The 24,752-nt window shown below is 41.2% G+C and overlaps 1 protein-coding gene across 4 annotated transcripts in view; it reads right to left on the minus strand.

The window, feature by feature from the left end:
- Window positions 1-24,752, minus strand: part of PALS2 (protein associated with LIN7 2, MAGUK p55 family member) — a 107,308-nt gene that overhangs the window by 21,367 nt on the left and 61,189 nt on the right. For all 4 annotated transcript variants that reach the window (XM_090046756.1, XM_090046753.1, XM_090046754.1 and 1 more), the window contains exons 3-7: window positions 18,913-19,065; window positions 8,239-8,391; window positions 6,774-7,001; window positions 2,857-2,988; window positions 244-343 (exon numbers count right to left, since the gene is read on the minus strand). In XM_090046756.1, the coding sequence (XP_089902882.1) occupies window positions 244-343; window positions 2,857-2,988; window positions 6,774-7,001; window positions 8,239-8,391; window positions 18,913-19,065 (766 nt within the window). The remainder of the gene's footprint in view (window positions 1-243; window positions 344-2,856; window positions 2,989-6,773; window positions 7,002-8,238; window positions 8,392-18,912; window positions 19,066-24,752) is intronic.

Consider the following 24,752-nt stretch of genomic DNA (forward strand, 5'->3'; position numbering starts at 1 on the left):
TATCTTTCCTACTTAATTTACCAGCAGGTCATAAAAAAAACCCTCAGATATCTATAAAGAGTTAATATACACTTTGATCCTTGATCTTCCAGTCAAGGTCAAGATATGAAGATGCCTGAAATAATTAGCAATCACTTTCTGGACTGAAATCATATATAGACCTTCTTTTAGAATGTATCTACATAAGAAAAAAAAAAGGAAAGAGCATGATTCACAGAGAACTGTATGTGCATCAAGCCTTACCTGAATTATCCCAGTCCCTTCTAACAAATGCCTTCCTCTTCTCTTCCAAAAACTGGCTAGGAATGAGGCCTGCACTTCCTCCTTCTTTGACATGGCTAGCCTAGAAAGAAATTAATAAGCAATAAAATCCTTTCACAAATATTTAAAACCATAGTCCTGTAAACCAACGAAGTAGGAAGTCTTCCCTCAGATCTTCATCGTGAAAGATGACTTCCTGAAAATATAACTCCTTCATCACACTATCAAGCTTGGATTTCTTAACGTTGTATATTGATGCAATTGTGATCATCATTTGGAGATGCAAATTCAACACACAGGAGTAAAATGATTTTCCTCCCAGAAACACAATGGGGTTTTACTTCTGTTGTCCATCTAAGCATCTTAAATTCAAGAAAAAACAAAAACAGAGAAACAGTAAAAGCAAGAGACAACTGCTTCTTGATGAGGAAAGTATATATACTGTTTACCTCTTAATGAATTATCAGAGGTTTATTAAACATACTTTGTTTAAAATATGGTGCAACTTTTTAGCGGCTCTGCCGTTCATGTGCATTTATTCTACATACTTGCTGGAATCGAGACTCCTTATGTTAGATATGATTTTAAGTACAGACTACTGGTTTTATTTCTTTTTTTTTTTAAATAATTTCATAAACATGCATTGTCATATTTTCCTCATACCTAACCATCTTGTCAAGTACTAACATCTTTGAACAGTCTGCTGCTTTTATAAGTTAATTACCATATCCAAGTTTCATAAACCAAACTCACTTACTGGTTATGAAGATTTAAAATTCAGATATTCACTACAGAAATCAATTTAAAGGCAAAACATCAAACTGGCAAAAAGTCTAAAATACAAATTGTGAACTTTTGTAGTTCTGGACCCCTGACAGCAGCTAGGTAGGTCTCTTTTGAAAGGAATTTTATAAATTTGACTGTGTTATATTTACATCTTATTAGTAACTAGATTAAATGAAGTTAAAGTCTTTCTTTGTCCAGTCAAGAAATACTGGATGGTCTGATGTCTGGCTGAAGAAATTCAATGTCTACTTTGGTATATCTGCAAGAGAATACTTGCAATATACCACATCCTTGCTCCTGAAGTCAGCAATAGAGTAAAATACAGTAACCTGCTAATAGGGGCTTCTGTAAGAAAGCTTAATTTATTTTGTCTGGACTCCTATAAATTGTCACTTGTCTGAGCTTGAAAATACAGTACAGGAGATAGAATGCAAGCTGAATGTCTAGTCTACTAAAGGAGGTTCAAAGACCTTAATTTCTGCAACTTAACTGACTTGGCTAGCAAGAGTTATTTTGTTCATTTTTGTGTACACTTATTTCTGTAGCTTCTTATAATTAGCCATTAAAAACCTTTGCTTTCATAGTCTTCTGGCACGCTCAAATACTATAAACACTATAGAGTGGTAAGTGAATTATGTCCAACTGGCCACTCCTTATGGAGAAGCAGAAGCAAAAAGTTTTATCATTTGAGCTGGAACTATAAATGAAGACCTTCAAAACTGTAGTTCTAACTCTACTACTGATTTGCAGCATGTTTTGAATAAGTGGATTTCTTCAGCAGAGTTAAAAATCAACTCACCTAACCTTGCAAGGGTGCTGGTGATGATTAACATTTCTATAGGGCTTGAAACTGTACAGTGCTTAGAGCAGTGGTTTCCAATCTTTTTAAATGCCAAAAGGTGATCTCCTACTTAAAAGCAACCCAAGATCTACCATGTGCTGCTGCCACCCCTTTCCCCCACCCAGCAGATAAGTCTGTGGGGAGGGAAAGTGGGGGGCAGATTGAGGCAGAGGAAGAAAAAATTATTTGGGGGCACCCCTGCCCAGCAGGTAAGTCCCACCCAGCCAGGACCCCGCTCAACTTGCCCCTGCTCCTGCCTCTGCGGCACTGTCCCTCACTGCAGGGGCCGCAGTCTACCCCCCACTCCTTCCCTTCCCTACAAACCAACTTGCCGGGCTGGGGCACAAACATGCATTCACGCGGGCATCCCAGCCTCGGATCGACTCCAAGAGGCTCCAAGATCTACCGCAAGAGGCTCCAAGATCTACCGGTGGATTGAGATCTACTGGATGGTGAGCACTGGCGTAGGGGGAACAAATGCTAAGTGGACTCTCTGTAAAGGTACTGATCATATCAGTGATATCCTAAACTGAATAAACTGTTTAACATTTCAAACATTACTGAATATCAATGCACACATATAAAGAATGTCCTGGAAGTGGAAGAACTAGCTTTTTCAGAACAGCTGGCAGTAAGGAAGGACTTCCCCATTCACTGTCAAAGGTAGGCTTACTATATTCAATACAGGCATCCTATAATTTAATACTCTATTGCTGGAAATTATCCATCTTCAACTGATGTTTGGAAGCTAACACAATTATGAAGACAAACGAATAGTACTATAGAAAAGAATAAGGTGATTATATACAATACTGAAGCAGACTGGTATATTTTTATCAAAATGATTTTGTGATTAGAGTATGCAGTACATGATGAATATTTCTTCATAAAACCCTAAATAATTGAATTAATGTAAGACTATTGCTTTAACAAAATGTAGCTAGTGAAGCTACCAGCATTTTACCAACCTGCCACCAATTTGGATCCTCTCGATTTACAATCTGAAGAATCTCTCCTTTAGAAAATGTCAAACCTGCTTCTTTGCATGGGATCAGGTTGTCATTGAATGGATTGTAATCAAAATGACACTTCACAAATACCTGAAAGAGAAGGTAAATTGTAAATGCAGAAAAAACAGCTACTGAAAAACAGGCTTATTACTTCATTTGTCAAATCAGTATCTTTGCTACAGGCATACTACACTTCATTAATGACTATGCTTGCCTTCAGCAAGTAAAATACAGGCCATTTGAGCAGATCTAAAGAACACTGTAGCTCATGGATAAACCAACCTGGAGAGTATTCAGCTAAGCTGCAATACCAAAAACCTGCCATTGTTTTATTTTCATGGCTTGAAAAAAAATTAAGTCAACTAGGATGAAAAACACTTATTTCAATATCCAAAACTGCAACTTGTATTGATATGATAACTTGAAACTAATAAGAAAGGTGAGCTATTGGATGTCAAGGACAAAGAAAGAGAAACTAAGTCTAAGGTAGACAAAGAACAATACAGAGATTACTTAGATAGGGTACATGCTTGAAAAATCAGCAGGGTCTGACGAGATTCACCATAATGCACTCAAGGAATTGGCTGAAGAATTTGTAGTCAATATTATCTTTGGGTACTCATGGATGTCAGGTGGAGTCCCACAAGGCTGGAAAAAGGCAAATTTAGTGCCCATCTTTAAAAATGGTATCTAGATTGGTCATCAACACTTGGAAAGATACTGGCATATAGCAAACAACTGATTTGTAATTAGAGGAATACAAAGTGATAAGAAACAACCAGCAAGGATTTGTCAAGAGCAAGTCATGCTTAACCAACCTGATTTCTATTGAGGATGAAATAGCAGGCCTGGCAGATGGGTTGAATGTGATATACTGACTTGCATAAGGCTTTTTTGTCACCGTCTCCCCTTGACATTATCTTTAACAAGCTAAAGAAATATAAACCAAATAAAACTACTACAAAGGTGGGTACATAACTGGTTAGATAAACTGTGCTTGAAGAATAGCTAACAACTGATGTCAAACTGGGAGGAGGTATTTGCAGATGACCCCTAACTGAATGGGATACCAGACACTTTACAAATGGAGTAGGTTTCAAAATAAATAATGGTCTGAAAAAAATGCTCTTACCAATTTTTCTATATCAAAGCAATATTTATTATTTGGGAAACTACCCAAGCCAAGGAGGCTGGTGGCAGAACTGCAGTACCTCATCACTACCCTGTCAGCATCTAACTCCTACCAAACCTTTAGCCATTTTACTGTATTCTCCAGGACACTCTCTCAGGCAGCACACTGGTATGTCATCTATAAACAAGACTGAATTACAGCAATGTCCTCCATCCACTAGCAACAAAAGAACATCCAACTTTCACAAAATCATTTTTTATTCTACATCTGAGGTTTGTAGTTGGTCTTGCCTAACTCCTCTATAACTGCTCAGGGATGGAAGTTTTGATTCTAGAAGACAGATAGTTGGACCCACAGCGTTCAATGACTATGTAATGCAAAATACATAGAACTGCACTGGAGCACAGAACAACATCCAGAACCACAGATTACATCCTTTCCAAAGTACTGGGCCCCCACAATCAGGGCTCCTCTTGCTTGCTTACCTGTTGCCATAGATCTTTTAAGTCGTGGCTGCCTAGTGACAACAAATTAAAGAGGAGGAGTAAGAAATGCTTTTTGCCCTGCCTAAGGCAGAGTAGTTTGGACACTGTTCTGGGAAGTGGCAGACATAGGTCACAACCCTCCGAGACTGACAGGACAAAGCCTAGAACCCAAGTCTCTCACTTTCTGGGCAAGTGCTTTTGCTTTTAGGTTAATGGACAAGAGATGGTGGCCATCACAACTCCTTAGCTTTACTTTATGAAGTCAATGCTGTCTTGCACTGGTTCTGGTAAATGTTTTCCCTCTTGGTCAGCTGGAACCCAACATGACATAGGCACTTAAGGTTTTGTTGTGCCCCAAGGGAATGAACAACACTTACGTACCTCCCATGGAAGTGCACAAGGCTGCCAACGAAAGAAAGGGATAGCCATGTTCCCACCTGGACAGTATTACTCTACCGAGCAAGATATGCACCTTTGGGAAAAGGAAAGACTATGGTCCTGAGACCTGGTAGGCAGAACAGGGTTTTAACTTCTCTGAACTTCACTTCCTCCAGCTGCAAAATGGAGCTAACACTCCTTACTTATCTACTTCAGGTAGCTGGCATCTTCTAACCAATTACATTTTTGAAGTGCAAAGGGCTATTCTTACTATACACCTTACAGAATCATGAAGATGACAAATTTTAGAAGACAGAGGTAATAAAGTCCAACTTGAATGACTGAAAAAATGACATACAAAACCAGCTACGAACTCATGAGGAAGTAGTGAACCTACTCCACTGTTAATACAAAACCAGCTACGAACTCATGAGGAAGTAGTGAACCTACTCCACTGTTAATACAAAACCAGCTACGAACTCATGAGGAAGTAGTGAACCTACTCCACTGTTAATACAAAACCAGCTACGAACTCATGAGGAAGTAGTGAACCTACTCCACTGTTAATACAAAACCAGCTACAAACTCATGAGGAAGTAGTGAACCTACTCCACTGTTAATCAGAACTATGTCTTAAAAGTCTAAATCTTTACAGATTATGAAGTGGTAAAAGGGATTAAAAGAGGACATATGATGGGAACATACAAAAATCTGTTACACCATATATTTTATGTCTAATATTTTTAAGAGAAAAAAATGCACAAGTTGAAATCCGATCACTTAAAGATACCATATTTACTCAAACAGAAGATGACCCAGAATATAAGATGACCCCCCAATAACTAGATTCTATATTTGGAACATTTATAAATTTGTTATAATTTTCCAAGCACAGAACCTAAGAATTGGAGGGTTGTCTGGAATCCGCCTCCCCTGACCAATGCTATATCAGGGAAAGCAGTGGCTGGCAGGGGAGAGTGGGGGGAGGTGTCACATGGTCCCCTTGCTCTCTGCCCCAACCACTTCTTCCCTCTGTAGCCTTCCTGACCTCCCTGACACCTGTCCCTCCCACCATAGCCTCTGTCCCTCCCACCACTAATTCTGCCTCTTCCCCTCTGCTCCCCCCAGTTTCTGCCTCTTCTTCCCCCAACTCCCTAGTCTTTACCTCTTCCCCTCCCCTCTCACCATGAGGTCAGGCTGCTCCATCACAGAGCAGCGCACGTGGAAACTCAGCCCCTGAATGGCCACGCACTAGCACCAGTGCTACTGATTGGCCAGGCAGGGGAAGGAGTTTCCATGTGCTCTGTGCCCAAGAAGACCCTAGCATGAGTTGGAGCTGAGCTGTGACTGAGAGAAAGGGGGTGGGGGAACAGAGGCTGAACAGGGGAAGTAGAGGGGTGGGGGAAGAAGGCTGCTGTAGGTCCGATTGTAGCCCTGACCCAAGTTCTAGCCCTGACACAGCAGCTGCCTGCTCCCCTTTCTGCTTTATATGCAAATATAAAGATGAGACTTTTCCCCCCCATGCTGATGGAGGTGGAGGGCCACTTGTCTTATATTTGAGTAAACATGGTAGTTACAGATATATACATGCTTCAGCTGTTGCTTCTAAACTTTGCTGTTTTACAATTACGTATTATTTTCTCTTTAAGAAAAAGGGGGACTTCTCTCCGATGTGTGAAAGACTACACAAATAGATGGAAGTGATAAACTATAGAATAAAAAAATTAAATGATTATATTCAGACTGCTATCAAAGGTGCAAAGCAAGCAAACCAAAAAAGTAAACCCTTTTGTTAACTCTTCATTACAATAGTCATATACCTCAGGAACAACATCAATGAAAAAGTTTTCTACAAAAAATACAGAAAATGTGTTACTGACCTGTTGAGGAATAATAGTATCTCTATAGCTGGGCAGGATTTTCAGTGTGACACTACCACTAATAGTTTTCAGTAGTTCTTGCAATTCTTTTGGATTATTTCCAACTTCATGGCCATTGACCTCTTTAATGATGTCACCTACATGCAGAAGACCTTGTCGATCTATCATTCCACCATGAAGGATTCGTGCTATAACCAGATCATTATTTTCTACCCTAAATGTAACCCCCTAAAGGAAATATTGAATGATACCATGAGTTTGTTTGCATTTATCATTTTGCTATTTACCTACAGTTACATCACAGTTTACTGAGATATCCCCACTTACTTAAGTATAATGTTAACTTCAATAGTGTCCACAGTAAGTTGCTAACATATTGACAACACATCAAGTAAAAGAAAAAAGCAGCATGTGCTCTTTATCCAGGGTACTGGCATTTAAGCATGATGTAAATGAACTAAGTTTTCTCATTTCTTAAGGCCAAACAGGTCTCTTCATATTAATTACACTAGCATACCACCCTACCTAGCTATTAGGTTATCATTTACCCTTTAAGAGAGAAGTATGTAGAATAGTTATGTTTGCAAACAGGTGTCTACTACTACAGCATCTCTAGCTTGATTAATATTTCTATCTGATATTACACAATACAATTATAAAGGATCAAATGACTAAAAAGTAGGAGCAAAAACAGTAAAGGATATTCAATATATTCAAAATACTTTTCTTTTAGGCCTTAGACACAAGTAACTTTTATAGGGCTATACACACCTTATAGTGCTATAAAAGTTACATTCACATGTTCAGGCTGTTTGTAGCATTATAAAATGGCAGACTCACTGCACAAAGTTCCTGTCTGAAACAGGAACTTCTTTGTAGCACTATTTTCTTATAGTGCTGCACGTAATGTATGCACAGCTACACATAGCAATATAAAAAAAAACAGCGCTCCAGTGGAGGAAGGGAGGCAGAGTGCCTGGCTCCCTGACAGCTTGCAAGAAGTAGAGCTGTCTTGTTCAGCTGATTAGCAGGGTGGATCTAACAGCCACCATGATAAGCAAAGGTGCAGCTACGCTGGCCATGGTGGCCAATCCGCTGTTTGGCAGTCAATCAGCTGTTCAACAGCTGTTCAGTGGAGCAGGGCACTAGAAGCTGTCAAGCATAGCCCCCAGCTGTCTGTGGAGGTGGCAAGAGTGAGGAGAGCATGCCTCATCATCCCTGCAGATGGCTGGGGGCTGTTTCTATGACACCACTGCTTCCAGCTGATGCCGACAGTGGCATCACCTGTAGACAGTCCCTCTGCTGTCAGGTACAAGGTGCAAAAAGGAGCAAAAGGGAAGCCTTCCTGGCAAGAGAATGTACCCAAAGCAACTGTCACACTCTAGCAAGTGATTCAAACAAATCTGTGTCTAAAACTTCAACTGACATGAAAGACAGGAGTACTTATTTACAGTTACTTACTCACCAGTGGCTCCCCTGCTCTTTTGTGAATACCAAGTATACGAATGGCATCTACTGGTACTATTTGGTTATTTGCTGAAGAATTATTCATTTCTGGGCTAGAAGGAGGGGAATCATAACACTTTGATGCTACAATATCATGGGCTTCCAAGAGTGACTATAAATTAAAAACGAAAAAATATTTTTACTATTAAGTACCTGTAAAAAGCATTAATCTTTCAACCGTTTTTCAACACCAAAACCTTGAAACAGCATACTCAAGGTGAGATTTTACAATCCTTGCTTTTCCTTGAATATAGTAACACTAATTCATATGATCTAACAACATATATGTAATTATGTGGCCCCCATTATAAAAACATGCAAGCAAATATAAGACTAGTCACATGGGAGGCTCAGGTAAAAGCAAAATAAATAAAACTCCAAACTCTAAGATTGCTCATCATTGCATAATTACAATAAAATTTACTGCATAAAATGCATCAGAAATAGACTAACTGTAAATGCTAGCTGTTGTGTTTGACCATATACAACACACCCCAAAATAAAATACCTACCTTGTTTTTGAAAGACACAATGAAAAAATAAAAGATCTTTCCTTGAGAGCTTCTGCTGGGGACAAAAAAGAAAGTGTCCACAGCTAACAGCTAGGCAGCCCTGCATGGAGCACCTGAAAATTTACTTTCACTTTCTCCTGGCAGTCTTAAGTGGCAGAAACTGTATTTTCTTGATTCCAACCCACACTCCAATTTCCAGCAGCTGATTTTGGGGAAAAAATGTGTTTTGTATGCAAGCAAATATAGTTATTATAAGTATAAACATTTCTGGCATTTTTGGAAAATATATGCCTCGTACTTACAAAACCCACCAAGACAGAATTTTAGTGATATGTACAATTTGAGATGCGTGCAAATTGAAAGAATGTCCAACTGGCTTAAAACAGATACCTGCACATTTCAGGTAACAGGGTTTTTTTGGTCAGTCCATATACTTAAACACCCAATTACCATCTTCCAAAGATTTTATATTTACAGTTCTATGGTATCTTTCACTGAAAAATCTACTTTCCAGAACTTTATCATTATTATTGCATATTATTACTAGATAGAGAGTTGAGGTTGTTTGGGTTTCTTCACCCTGTGCATTCCCTACCTTAAATATTCTTTAAATATGTTCTTAAAAAACAATTACTACTCTACATCCACTCAGTTGTAAATTATATTGTATATACAAAATCATGAGGTATCTATGGAAGAAAAAATTAATTTAAACCAAATCTCTTGCTAAATTTTACATTTGAGATAGCTAGTGAATTATTTCACTTTTTGTGCATGATAGCACTTGCATATTTTAAGAGAGATATAATAACACCTACAATGTAGCATCAATTGACAGATTAGACAAAAATAACCTTAAAACAAGTAATGTGTCTTACCTCCATTTTTAATTGACTAATTACATGTTGTGAAGGGTGCCATACTGGCAGTCAAAAGTCATGTGGTCTACCTCCCACAGGCAACATACTTAGCAATAGTACAACATTTCTGTTGATATGTTTCAACCCTAATTTGAAAGGGCTACCCTTGGTTATTGATACCAATTTAGTCCTTGGCACTTGCATAAGGACTGCAAACAAGGCTGCCTATTCAATAAATCAGAAAACAAATACATGGTGGTGGCACTTTTGCTTTCTCATTACCTAAATATTTGAACCAGACCAAAAGGGCAAATGAACCATCTGCCAAATACCTTGGGCAAAGAGGTTATTTTGTATTTCCAAAATTAAACAAATTACAATCTGTCTCCAAAGAATCCACAAATTTGGACTCATCTATATACAAACAAGTGAGGTTAGACTCACCAACAGGACATTTCCAGATTTCTCATCCAGTCATACTCAGTGAGGTTTTGGAACCATGGGCCAGATCACCCTAGCTCAGGTCCTGGAGAGGGCAGTGCTTCTGACCTGAACTGCTGCTGCCACTCCCACTGCTACTGCCACTTCTACTTCTACTTCTCCCTGCCACGTGGGCAAGGACCCCTCTCCTACCACCACCCACCTATGGCATGGCACGGCACATGCAAAGCCCCTCCTCACAGCCTGACCACACTGCATGCAAAGCTTCCCCACTACATGCAAGCCCCTGCCACTCTGAGTGCCATATGTTGCAGACTCCTGGCCTAGAAATCTACTACTCCCTGAAGATAATTATGTTAAACTGAAAAGTCCTACCATATCCTTACAAGATGCCTTTGTGTCTCAAAAGAGATTCCTCCATGCCTTGCATATTTTCATACATAATCATAAGTGATGTTGAGGGGTAACCAGCATGGGTTTGTGCAAGGCCGATCCTGCCTGACTAACCTGGTCCCTTTCTATGACCAGGTAACAAAGAGCTTGGATGGGAAGGAGGAAGTCGATGTCATCTTCTTGGACTTCCAGAAGGCCTTCGACACAGTGTCCCACCCAATTCTGGTGGGCAAGCTGAGGGACTGCAGCATTGACAAATGCACAGTCACATGGGTGGCAAACTGGCTCCAGGGGCACACCCAGACGGTGGTGGTGGACAGGTCGATGTTGACCTGGGAGGGTGTGGGCAGCAGAGTCCCCCAGGGCTCAGTCCTTGGGCTGGTGCCGTTCAATATCTTCATTAGCGACCTGGACGAGGGTGTGGAGAGCACCCTGTTCAAGTTCGCTGATGACACCAAGCTGTGGGGTAAAGTGAATACACCGGTAGGCAGAGACTGCATCCAGGCAGACCTGGATAGGTTAGAGAAGTGGGTGGATCTGAACAGGATGCAGTTCAACAAGGACAAGTGCAGGGTACTGCACCTGGGGAGAGGGAACCAGCATTATGGTTATAGGTTAGGGGCTGACCCTCTCAGCAGCACAGAGGCAGAGAGGGATCTTGGAGTCAGGACTGACTCCAGGATGAATATGAGTCACCAATGCGATGAAGCAATAGGCAGAGCCAACCGCACCCTGTCATGCATTAACAGGGGCATCACTAACAGGTCCAGAGAGGTCTTGCTCCCCCTCTATGCGGCGCTGGTCAGGCCACAGCTGGAGCACTGTGTCCAGTTCTGGGGGCCGCACTTCAAGAAGGACATGGAGAACCTGGAGAGGGTCCAGAGGAGGGCCACTCGTATGGTTGAGGGCCTCCGTGGCCAGCCCCATGAGGAGAGGCTGAGGGACCTGAATCTCTTCAGTCTCCGCAAGAGGAGACTGAGGGGGGATCTTGTGGCTGCCTACAACCTTATCGGGGCCACCAGCAGGCACCCCCAGTGCTCCTTCCTGCCCATGGCAGGGGGTCGGACTAGATGATCTGTCTAGGTCCCTTCTGACTCATTGATTCTATGAATATTTCAACCACAAGCAGCAGTTATGAGCCAGATATGTGTATTTCAGTCACAAAATTTTTTTCATCTTATTCACATAAACCAAAGTCATAGAAGTATTGCTCAGCAAGTATAATACTACCTTCAACTGAGAACCCCAAGTCATAGAAGCACTATAGAAAAATACACTACCCACCTACAACTGTGAAAACTTTTGCTGAGAAAGAAAATGCCCCAGTCTAGTAAAGCACACCAGAGTTCAGCTTGTATTAGAGAAGTATTCCAGTTTCACCCACCATTTCTGTTCAAGCTAATGAAGAAACTCATGAGTCTACACTAGTTTTATAGGACCGCACTCAATTAAGCTAATGCATAACGTACAGTACTAAAAACCACTGGAGAATCTTGGTGACAGACCATGGTTATACATCCATAGTCACTGCTGTACTTCCTTGCAACATTTGAGACAACTGGCCATGAATATAAAGAACTCTCCACTTTGTCGGCAGCAGATCAATCTATGAAATGTCTTGGGTTGTAAAAGCAATCTACAGCCTCATTTATTCTCCCAGACTCCTCAGGCTTTTGAATATCCAATGGATATGGCCAGGGAGAAATTAATTTCCAAGTCAGCTTGGGTAACAATAAGATTCAGCCCCTTTGTAAGATTCTGATTCAACCAACCAATCCATGTATTCAAAGCCTTCAGGCTTCATTGTAGTAATTCTCTGCACCTAGACAAAATTTGCTCTTTTAAAAGCCTATAGATAGTTCAAAACTGAGTAGACCAACTGCTCAGGAACAGGCACTTAGCAGCCTATCAGAACACTGCTCTATTTGCATTACTGTTGAGTACAGGCTCAAATTCAAGGTTTCTTTATTTTCATTTTCAAAAGCCATTCATACGTAGTCCAAGTTATTAGGGTTTGCCTTCCCCTATATAATAACATCTTCCCATTTTCACTCCACTGGGACAATGAACTTCAGGAGTTTAACTGATGCATACAAGAGACAGCACTTAAGTACCACTGAATCTGAAACTCACTCTTGTAAGTGTGAGGATGATCAAAGCCTGTGAAAACTCAGAACAAAATTCAAAACATTATAATTTGACCTAGTCTTCTCTCAATAACATGACTGATTATGATCTTACTTTTAAATAAAGACAAGTCTCTATTGACATGCAAGAGTGAGAAAGAATGTAACAGTGAATTGGCTCTGACACAATCAGAGGACCATGCAAAAATCTGGACGTGCAGACAGATCTCTAAGGGCAGCCAAAGGGCTGCAACTATGTGGCAGAACAACGTACTATAAATTAAGTTCTGACCAGAAGACAATTTAGATACTCCAAATCTTCAGCAGTAGCCAATACTGTCTTACTAACAGCAAAAATTATCTGTGCAAGTCACTATGAAAAATGCCTCATTCAGCTCCTTTTCAACATAATTTTTAAAGCAAAACACTTCCATAAAAGTTAAGTGTTCTGCTTAATAAAATAAAAATCTAGTGCCTCAGAGAGTAACTTGTAAAATTAGTTTCCTTATTCTGTATTTTATATCTGAGGAGAAATATTTATTCCACAGATATTAGCATGATATTTAACATTTATGTTTGGTTAGGCTGTTAAATATAGTTCTCACATGTAATGATTTATAATTTATAGTAAACTATGTTAAAGAACATTAAGATTAAAGAGCCAAGCTCTCTATAAATTTCCCATGCAACCTTAAGCTAACCTTTTTGTGACTTTACATGATATGGTATTTCATTACAAAATCAAATGATACTTTTCTTTAGGACCCCTGCTTCATTCAATGCACTCAGTGAACGATACTCACTTCCTACGTAGCTAGTCAGTATTTTATTTTCTCCTTAATCACCATTATTACTGGTCAGGGCCTGTGGTAGGCTTGAGGGCTGAAGCCAGAGCTGAGCCACCACTAGTCCCAGGTGAGGGTGGGTGGCTCAGGCAGTAAGAGGAAGCAGGAGGGAGATTGTGTGGTGGTGGAAGAGAAATAGGGGAGACCTGTTTGGGGGCAAGCACAGGAGAGACTGTGCTTGATTTAGATCAAAAGCATATGCTAATTTTAGGTGGCTAACCTAAGAATTCCATTACTTCTTCATTTTTATTTTTTAAGTAACGGAAATTACATAGCATTTTGTATGTTCAAAGCACAGCTTCTATCGACTTCAGCAGCTGCAGCTCCAAACACCCAGCATGTCTGCAAATGAGGCCAAGGGTCAAGTCAGGCAAAAGGAGCACACAGTAGGGGACCATCCAGAAAGAGCCTTGTTTAAATAAGTTATGTAATGCCACACAGGAACCCTGACAGAAACAGGGACAGAATCCAATTCTCCAGGGCAGCATTCACCTTTCTCCTCCTGAAGTTGCTTGCCTCATTAAATGTAGATCTTCCAAATGCTACAACAAATGAAGCAGGGGGTCTAGCAGACAGATTCTTTTCCTATCCCACCCTGCTGTGCAGATAAGTAATAGTTGAAAAAAGATACTTGGGTCTTGTATGAATTCACTGCTTAATTTTTAAAACATAAGGATCGTTAATGTAGTCTGTGTGTACCCTATTAGGTTTTTTAAAAATAAAATTGAAAAAAGAAATTCCATTATGTCATTTTAGGGACCCCCATCTTGTTCGCCAGCAGGTTCAGAATCTTTAGGTTAATCGTGTTCAACTTACAGCCTGTAGGTTGAATCCAGCCTCCAGAGTGACTGTATCCAGCTGGCAGCATAAGGGATCAGCAAATAGCAGCTTGGCCTTACAAGTCCCCTTCACAGCCCTACACTAAGCCATAGATGCCCTCTGCAGCTTCCCCCATTTCTCCTTCTCTCCTCTCATACAACTGGGGCAGTGTACCCTTTCCCTCCCTTCCTCCCTCCCCACTCTCATACTGCAGATGCTGTTCACCAGAGCTAAGCTCTCTTCCTCTTTCCCACCCCCCCTACTCCACTACTGGAGGGGAGTGGTGATCACACTAAGTCAGAAGGACCGGTTTTGCTGCTCTAAAACATTGAGCTCCACAACTTTAGATCAGAGGTCAGCTAAATGGCCTGTAAGCAGATGCGACTCGAAAACACCAGCTACAGGCACTCCTCCCCAGGCCACAGCTGGGAGGAGCACTGGCTGTGGGTACTCTCCCCACGACACCATGCGGATAAGCTGCGGAGGGGGCAGCCAAGGCCTCTGGGGTAGGTCATTCCAGCCCACAGCTGGAAAAAGTTGCCTACCCCTGCTTTAGAGCACTGTAAAGACATCCACCACTTAAGTTAAGGGACAAAATGACAGTAATGAAGACACTTTGAAGGGTAGGGTTAGGATCCAGAATGACCTGAATGGACTGAAGAAATGGTCTACAGTCAGTGAGCTAAGACTCAGCAAGAACAAATTCAAAGTCCTGCATTTCTGACAGAAAAATTGCACACACAAATACAGACTGGGGAATGACTGGCTAGGCTGCAATACTACAGAGAAGGACCTGGGAAAGACAGTATACCAAACACTGAAATATACCCACCAGTGTGCCCTTATTGCAAAATAAGCCAACAGCATGCTGGTTTGTATTAAGAGGAGTGTCACTTGCAAATAAAAGGAAGTGATCGTTTCACTTTACTGGTGAGGCCTCACCTGGAGTACTGTATTCAGTTCTGGGCCCCACACTTGAAGAAGGATGTGGAGTCTGGAGAGTCCAGTGAAGAGCAACATGGATGAGCAGTGCCTGGTCTGATCGCAGGCTGGGTGATGGTTCTGAACAAGCACCTGCCGGCATGGCAGGTACCATCTGGCCAGAGAGGGGTGGGGGGCAGCGCAGCCTGGGGTAAAGAAGCTTGATATGGCTCTGCAGGGAGGTGGAGAGGGAGGTAAGTGACATGACCCAGGTAGGGGTGAAGGGAGTAGGCCTGAGGCCTATGTGAGAGGGGGAAAGGGGCGTGGCCAGACCAACCTGGCCTTACATGTAGAAAAGGCTGGCACAGGATGGCCCTGCAGGAAAAGGGGATGTGGCCCAGCCTTATGGGAAGAAAGGGAGCATGGCTCAGCTCCAACCCAGCCCTGCAGGAGGAGAGAAGGGGGCCTAGCCTGTTCCATCCAGGCACATGGGGCTTGGGGTTCAGAAATTTAGCAGGGGGAGGGTAGTCCTATTCATGGCCACTGCTCCCTCACTATATTTCCCAACCCATGCAGAGCCCCACGGGCTAGATGCAATGGCTCCACAGGGCTGCATTTGGCCGTGAGCCAGAGGTTGAGCACCCCTGAGATAAACTATTCTCTGTGGTTGTAAAAGACAAGACTAGAAGCAATGACCTAATGCAGCAGTGGAGGAAATTAAGGTTGGATATTAGAAATAACTTTCTGATTCTGAGGGCGGTGAAGCCTTGGAACAGGCTACCTAGAAAAGTTGTGGAACCTCCATCCCAGGAAATTTTCAAGAGCAGATTAAAAAGATGCTTGGCTGGGAAGTTCCTGCCTTGAGCAGGGAGCTGGGCTAGATAATCTCATGAAGTACCTTCTAGCCCTACTTATGTATGATTCCCATGATCTCTTTCCTGCATGGTAAAAGTTAACATAGAGCCAATTTTCTCCATCCCTATCACTATCTAAGAACCTGATCTTTATTTCAAACTTGCCAGTCAGTAAGTCACAGTTTCTACTCCTCAGACTTCTGCTTCTATGACTAGCATACTTGCTCAGGAAGTCCTCATCTCTGCCTCTTTTCTGGGTTAAGCTTAGCAAAGTTAGAAGCAAGAGAAAATAGGATCTAATAATAGTAGTAGAATAAATAGTGCTGTCTGCTCTGTTGTGACAGCTACTGTAATTGCATTTCAGGGTTAAGTGTGTTCATATTATAATAATATTGCCTGCCTCTGTTTCTCTGACTAACCTGTACACAGGGAAATAATGGATTAAACAATAGTACCACTCTTTAGAAATGAAAGGAAAAAATGGTATTTTCATAGATTTCATAGATATTAGGGCTGGAAGGGACTGCATAAGATCATCAGGTCCAGCCCCCTTCCCAAGGGGCAGGAAGTCAGCTAGGGTCAAAGGATCCCAGCAAGATAAGCATCCAGATGTTTCTTAAATGTGTCCAGAGTAGAAGCTTGCACCACCTCTGGGGGGAGTCTGTGCCAGGCCTTGGGGGCTTGGACAGTAAAGAAGTTTTTCCTCATGTCCAGCCTAAAACAGTCTTGCAGGAGTTTGTGACCATTGGACCTTGTCATCCCTTGGGGTGCTCTGGTGAACAGGCATTCTCCCAGATCCTCTATGTACTTATAGGCTGCCACCAAGTCTCCCCTGAGCCTGCGCTTCTCCAGGCTGAAGAGTCCCATACCTCGCTGCCATTCTTTATAATGCCTGTTCTCTTTCCCTTTGATCATTTGCATGGCTTTCCTCTGGACTCTTTCAAGCTTCTCCAGATCCTTCCTAAATTGTGGAGCCCAGAATTGGATGCAGTATTCCAGCTGTGGCTTCACCGAGGCCAAGTACAGCGGAAGGATGACAATCCTGGGTCTTGCTCGAAATCACATTTTGAAACAGACCTGTGAGTATGAACCTAAAAACTCCATTAGGATACAATGGGCCAAAAAGCAACAAGTAAACAAACTACCCGGGTTAACAGATCCATCCCTGAAGAGACTCCCCGCTGTTTCTGGTGCCAGAGAGATGCTTCTGAAGTGCAATACAAAGCAACGGTCTTTTTCCCCAAGGACAAGGAGGGGAAAGCGAGAGAAAAGGACAGGATGAGAAAAACTTGAGAGAGAACAGCCTGGTCTCTTACCAGACAGAGGCTTCCTGGCACATTAGTCTGTACTTTGGCACCCACAGACTCTACCTGCTGTACTGTCATAGACTAATAAATACTGTCTTCTTTAAAAACAGCTGCTTGCTTCACTGCATGTAATTTCAGGTACAATCCATCCCTTAAAGAGGTGAGGTTCCTTGTGCAGGACTTAAGTCAGAAGGTAGCTCTGAGGGTAGCACAGATAACCAGGGGGGTCAGGGACCAAAAGTCCAAGAAGCGAGGGACTCACCCACACTAGGAATACTTAAAGAGGCTATAAAAAACTGGGGTTCCCATGCAAGTGCTTCCCTAGGAAACTTGTGACCCCTGCCTATAAAACCCATAGGAATAATACTATTTAAAATGTATACCCATTTAGCAGCCAGGTCTAACAATCTCTGTCAACTATACAGCTCATCCAATAATAATTAAAAAACCCCTAAAAAACAAACCCTTGCTTCTTGTATATTTCCTGGACTACTGCAGCTACAGCCCTCCAACCCCATTAGTTTTCTAGCGTATAGTTTTGTAAGCCGAACAGACAACTAATGGCAACATTTGTTTATGTTTTCAAGTATTTGTTTTTATAAAAATATAAATTCATGATTAAGTCACTGTCTTAATGAAAATATGTATAAATATAATCTACTTCTAGAGCTTACAGCTCAGAACTCTCCTGCTCCTAAGTAACAAAAGTAACTTCACTAAAAGATATAGTGCTTATACCCAGTGTTCAAAGGATATAGTAAAAACTTGATTAACAAATCTACAGAATCATAGGTTTTCCTGTTTAATAAACTTATATTCCCCCAGACCCTTAAGTTTCATTAGAAAAGAAATTTCTAATTAAGGTTTTTTCTTGAACCTTCTCAAGAAGGTTTGACTTCCTGCCTATTGCCGAAGACGAAATACTAGAATAATTGTGTAATTAAACAGCTGCCAGACAGGTGCTAGCAGTGGAAAAAAAAGGAAAACCAAATTTAAGATAAAAATAAGGCCAGAATAACAACAAGCAATGAAACACTTTTAGCCCCTGTATAAATGTGGACACACAAGACTATTTAGTGCAGTTTCTGTACTTCAGGAACATCAATGTATCAATTCCTGGTTACAGAAAGTTCCTTCAACAGACAGTGGAGAAACAAAATTCTAGGTAAATAGATTGTAATGTGTGTATAATATACAAACTTACCCAAAGAACAGTAGCTTTAGACCAGGCAAAGAAAAAATCCAAGTTGTTGATTAGATAAAAGAGACTTGAAAGTATTTCAAGGAATATACAACATGCTTTTATACAAATGAAATACTAAACAGTGTGCAGACTTAATTTTATAAATCTGCCCTGATGGGCTTTTTGTCTGGATCTTAGTTTTCTTAGACCATAGGCTTTGTAAAAGAAAAAAAAAAATTCTTTTTTCCTTCAAAAATGTTTCTATTTTGTTGGAGTTAATTTTTTTATTCTAACTACAATAATATGTTATGCTGATATCCTAAGTGAATACCTGAATTATTTAAATATTTAAACTGTAAAACAAAATAGCACCTGAAAGTGAGGTTCTTTAAGTATGCCAACTAATTCTGCAATATTTTCATCTTTGTTTATTAAAGGACTGATATCTTCAAGAATTTCATTCACTAACTCCAGGTTGTTGTCACTGACAGCTTCGAGTTTAGAATCTTCCAGTCGCTCGTGAGCCTGTAAGAAATAACAAAACAGAGTTTAGTGCTTATAACAACCAGGACTTTTAATTCATTTCGTCCCATAATTAAGTTATTGATGTATCATTCATTAAGAACACATACGAAGTTACTAACAGAAGATTTTGTGTTTATGCCTGCAAAGCTACACTGCCAGATTTACTTACCTAGTTTACCACACACCTGCAAAAACTTTTTAAAACAGCGCTTGGCAAAACATGCTTGTGTTCAGACACACTCATCACACTCTCAAGAAGTGTTAGTTTTAGAAGCCCTCTTAGTGATACAGCCACAAGGAATCCTGAAACTTTCAGACATGTTCTCTTTAAGGAGAAAAGCTGCAGCAGATAGAGAACAGACAGTTGAACATGGGCTAGCTGCAAAGCAGCAAAGAAACACTACTGCCTAGACAGGCAGGGAGATACCCATCTGAGTGAAGGGGTACACCTGCAGCTAGTCAGAAGAACTCTGCCTGGGATGAACTGGCTGGAAAGGAATAAGCAGCTAAGAGCAGAGGCTATGACCAGCTATTCCAAAATGAGCTGCTCTGCAATAAGACAGTAGGGCAGAACCTAGCATCAGCAGCAAGGGGATGCTAGAGCAGCTGTCATAAGCTGCCTGGCAATCAGCCCTCAGGTGCTAAGGAAGAAGCCTTGCAGGTGGCTGGGACACCACCTGACTGGAAGAAGCAGGGCTTAGGCAGTTTATAAACCCACAGCCTGAGCAGTCTAGCTCTACATGTTATAGAGGTAAGAGCTTCTGGATAGGAAGACTGTAGAAGAATACCTAGCTGACTCTGCACCTACCCTAGGACTACCAGTAAATGTTGATGGCATACAACCTGGGGTAAGAAGTAAGCAATTACTTGTTTGGACCTAATGTAAGCTTACTTGGTGAGCTAGCCAGTAGGCCTTGGAGTTTTACTTCTAGCCAGTTGGCTTAATCCTTTGTTGCACTTGATACTGGTGGTTTGGGACTGCCAGGGGTTGCTGAAGGTCCCAATAGTGTTTGAGGACACAAGAGTGTTTTGTGTCTTGCCAGGGTCTAGGCACAAAAGAGCCAGGAGACAGAAAGCAGAACTGCAGATAAGGCAGGGAAAGGGATGAGGTTAACTTGTGGCAACTCTGCCAAAAAGGTTAGCCCCCACTGTGCTAATTAATATGAGACTGACTGCAGTTGCCTTATTCACTGAGTCTCCATTTGGCACTCCTTAGATTTTTTTTTTTTCCATGCCTCCTTACCAAATGGGTTTGTTCTAAGTAGCACCTAAGAGTTAATATTATTTAACTTCACTTCATACCAAGTTTTCTTCCTACTGTTTTGCTGAATACTTAACTTCACTATCCCACAATGGCTTTGCAGATCTGAGAAATACAGAAAGATAAACTTAATGAAATTAAGCAAAAAATTCTGGTCAGAAACTTAAGCAATAGCTGAGACTCCTTTGTAGGATAAGAAGAGCTGATTACTAGTCCTCCCATTAAAAGGATCTCTTCGCTGAAACAAATGTCACTAAGAAATTAACCTTCAGTAAGTAACAGTTATTTGTCTGGGACAGTTGCTCTCAACCTTCTTAGGATTAAGGCACCTCTAGGCTTGAGACGTTCCATGGAAAATACCAGCTCTTATTTTTCACCTCTTTGCTTACAGAAAAAACAGAACTGTTATTCTATTGCAAAGAACTCATAAATAGAAATACAAGTTCTTGCATTTGAAATCTTGGAGTTCATCTTGAGAATCATGCTTATAAACCTATAGTTTCATAGTTGGTCGAGTTGGAAGGGACCTAAGCAGGTCATCAAGTCTGACCCCCTGCCATGGGCAGAAAAGGATGCTGGGGTGAGCACCACTTCCCTGGGAAGTTGGTTCCAGCTTCTAGCTGCCTTGACTGTGAAGTAGTGCCTCCTGATGTCTAGCCTGAACCTACTCAGTCAGCTTATGGCTGTTATTCCTTGCAACTCCCAGTAGTGCTTGGGGGAACAGGGACTCTCCCATTGCCTGCTGGTCCCCCTTGGCAAGTTTGTAGCTGGCCACTAGGTCCCCTCTCAGCCTTTTTTTGTGGAAGCTGAACAGGTTCAGGTCCTTTAGCCTACCCTGCTGCCCCCTGATCATACAAGTGGCCTTCCTCTGGAACCTCTCTATGCTATCCACACCCTCCTGAAGTGCAGTGCCCAGAACTGGATGCAGCGCTTCAACTGCGGCCTGACCAGTGTCACATAGAGGGGGAGGATCACCTCCTTGGACCTGCTCATGATGCATCTATGGATGCATGACAAGTTCTAGTTAGCCTTCCTGACTACGTCCCCACATTGGTGGCCCATGTTCATCTTGGAATCAATGATGACTCCAAGATCCTTTTCTGCCTCTGCACTGATGAAAAGGGAGTTCCCCAGCCTGTAAGTATGCTGCTGGGTCTTCCTTCCCAGGTGCATCACCTTGCACTTGTCCGTATTGAAACCCATCTTATTCTCATCCGCCCACCCCTGTAACCTGTCCAGATCTAGTTGTAGTCTGTCCCTCTCTTCTAGCATTCTCACTTCTCACCACATCTTAGTATCATCTGCAAATTTGAACAAGGTGCTTTTCACCCCCTCGTCCAAGTCGCCCATGAAGATATTGAATAGTGGGGGCCCAAGGACCAAGCCCTGGGGAACACCACTGCCCATGTCCCTCCAAGTCAAAAATGACCAGTCGTTCACCCTCTAGCCAGTTTGTGACCCATCTGACAGTGCTATGAGTGCTAACACCCTTGAAAGGATCTCGGGGCACCCCAGGATGTCATCAACTGAGAATCACTGCTCTAGATCAGACAGAGTTTCCTTTTGTAGGAGCACAGTATACGTAAATACTAGCAACTGCCAAGAACTGTTTAAGTGACACAACATAGGTAAGAGAAAACCCAAGATAACTGGAATCGGACAATGTCAGATCGTGTGCACTGAGCAAAGCCAGTACCAATTCAGTATCTCTGATCTCTTAACAGGACTGTTTAGCCAAATTCTGACACAAGAGTCATCCTTATAATAACAACATCTGTGAAAAGATTTTTTTTCATCTGGACAAGTGACAGGAACAAAAAAAGAGCTGAAGGATTCTCTCATGAACAGAGCAAGAAACTTCAAGATCCAGGTCTGCCATTTGCAGGCTGACATAGTAAGTTCCTTTTGGCTCTGTCCTACTGAATCTTCCAAAATATTTCTGTGATGAGGTTTACAAAACTTCACACAGTGCAAGCAAAACAGGACCACAAACAAGAGCCAAATACAGCTCACTTACCCCCTGACTGCCTCCCCCACTACCATCTGCAGCATTTGAAGGGGATGGGTGAACATAAATTTACTTTGATTTTCTAATGATCAGATTCTATACACATTAAATTATAATAAATGTACATGTCCATTAATAGAATCTAATGGGGGCAGGGGGCAGCTTATTCAGGTAAATAATGTATGAATATCAAGTGTGAAGCAGAGTTCCAATCTCCATTCTCATCCACAAAACTTAAGCAAATCCTCAAACTGTGATTGGCAACAGGAGAAAAGGATAAAACTTCATTAATTTTTTTTTCCTAGTTCAAATGAACAAATTCAAAAAACAAAGTTGCTGAATAAACAGCCATACTTATAAAAACTATTAGTCTTGAGACAACATACTCCAAAGCAGGGGTTGGCAACACTTCACTAGCACAGGCCATCCTTTGTGACCCAACCCATACTATGAACTGCAAGTCTCTGCCCCACAGTATAGCCAGCTGTGTGTACTTACCCTGATCACCATTCACTCTGCAGCAAGTATAAACATGCAGGGCAGTAAGATCCACATCAGCGCTAAGGAGGGAGGGGATGGGCAGCCAGGTGCAGCCCTATGCCATTAATCCTCTGTCAGATCAGATCATCACAGATTAAATCAGACCCCTTTGCAGGACAGATCCAAACCGTAGGACATAAATTGGCAATCCTTGCTCTAAATGAATGGGGCTTCTGGTTTTCAAGCATTAGACTTGCTAATATATCTAACTACTTTGAACTGAATGCTACTTTTACAATAGATAAGACCATCCTGATCTTTTAACTGATTTCCAAACGCATGTTGCAACTAAATTTGAAGTGTCCTCTATGCATTTCACTCCTTCAGAAAAACACCTAACACCTCCACTGCTGGACGTGTTAGCTTAAGCAAACATATCCCATGAAAAGAGAGACCAGTTACTATCCATAGTTTTTATTCAGAAAGCAAAGACTGTGCAAGTACTGTGCAGCAGCAAGTTTATCATCTAACTTTTTTTTTTCCCCTCCAGAAGCACATATACACTTGGGGATGACAATATACTGCAAGACATGAATTTTAGATCCTGAAGTAATGTGTTTTGTTTTTATTCCTGCCCATCTCATCAGCAGGAATGATGGGGCCATTTTTGGGGTTGTGTGTTCTAACATTCACTTAAGTGTTGATACTTGACTTCTCTTAAAAAAACACCTGGGATTCCCAGAGATTCTAGCTAGGTCCAAAACTATGCAGCTTCCAAGATCAGATGAGATTTGGTGCAGTCCATAATTACTGCTGACCATGCAATACCATAAATGACACTAAATACAAGACTTTATGAAGTTACTAACTGGAAAGCAAAATTTGAAAAACTTAGAAACAAAAGCAATAAACTAGATATGTACATGTGCATGCACATATCTGACACAAGGGCAACTAAGATGGAGTAAAGCTTGTGGAACTATGGTTAAGATATTTTTTTTCTAAGTGAAATTATATTAAATTGCAGTTATGGCTGAGAGCAAGTTGTACCTTCAAGGGAAATATTACCAGAATTAGAAACATAGAAAATGAAGAGGATAAAAAACAAAGAAACATTATGTTTATTGCACAATACTTATTTTACAATTTTACAATTATCTTACTACAAAAATTCAGTCAAATGGCACCTAAGAGTGCAAAGCAGAAGTTTGACTAATTAGCACTTCCCACTCCCAGGACAAATTCAAAGTATGAAAATGCACAATTAAGGAAATTGCAGACCTATAGTTATATGAACTATAAGGTACAGAACTATAGTTCTATAACCTGAAAGATCAATTAAAATTTAGAACAAACATTCTTATGCATTAACAACTATGATTATTGCATGGTTTGTCATCCTTCTTAACAGCTGAAGGTGTAGCAAGCTCAGCTCACACAGGCTTTGACACTTCCCTCACTTTTTCTTTCTACCCTTTGGGGATATTTTCATACATAGTCAAATTATCACTCAGCTGCTCTCAAAAGAAATAAATTATAATGAGAAGAATTGCTTGTATAGAAAAGGCTGGGTCTGGATCTGCACATAAAGTAAGCCCTCAACTAAAGGCTGTCTAGCAGTGAGTAAATCCATGATAGTAGGGGGGAAAGGTCTGCCCAGACCTTGGAGTAAAGACTGCAAGTGATGCACTTGGTAAAATCTCTTAAAAAGTGACTGCAGTTGTTATACAAGGCATGTGACAGTGACTCTTTTTATTTTTAACTAAAGAAAATTGTAAGCTTTAACCATACAAGCCCACAATAAGCAATATATTTACACTTCCATTATTACACTTCTATTATGAGCTCTCTCTTTGTAGATGTCTCTGTCATGCACACACCTGAGATCTAATGAATTTCATTCTGGATCCCCCAAATCACATGTCTTGCCATATCAGA

The sequence above is a fragment of the Crocodylus siamensis genome, chromosome 5 (assembly GCF_052110815.1).
Source record: "Crocodylus siamensis isolate JL-2025a chromosome 5, ASM5211081v1, whole genome shotgun sequence".
In the NCBI taxonomy this organism is placed as follows: Eukaryota; Metazoa; Chordata; order Crocodylia; family Crocodylidae; genus Crocodylus; species Crocodylus siamensis.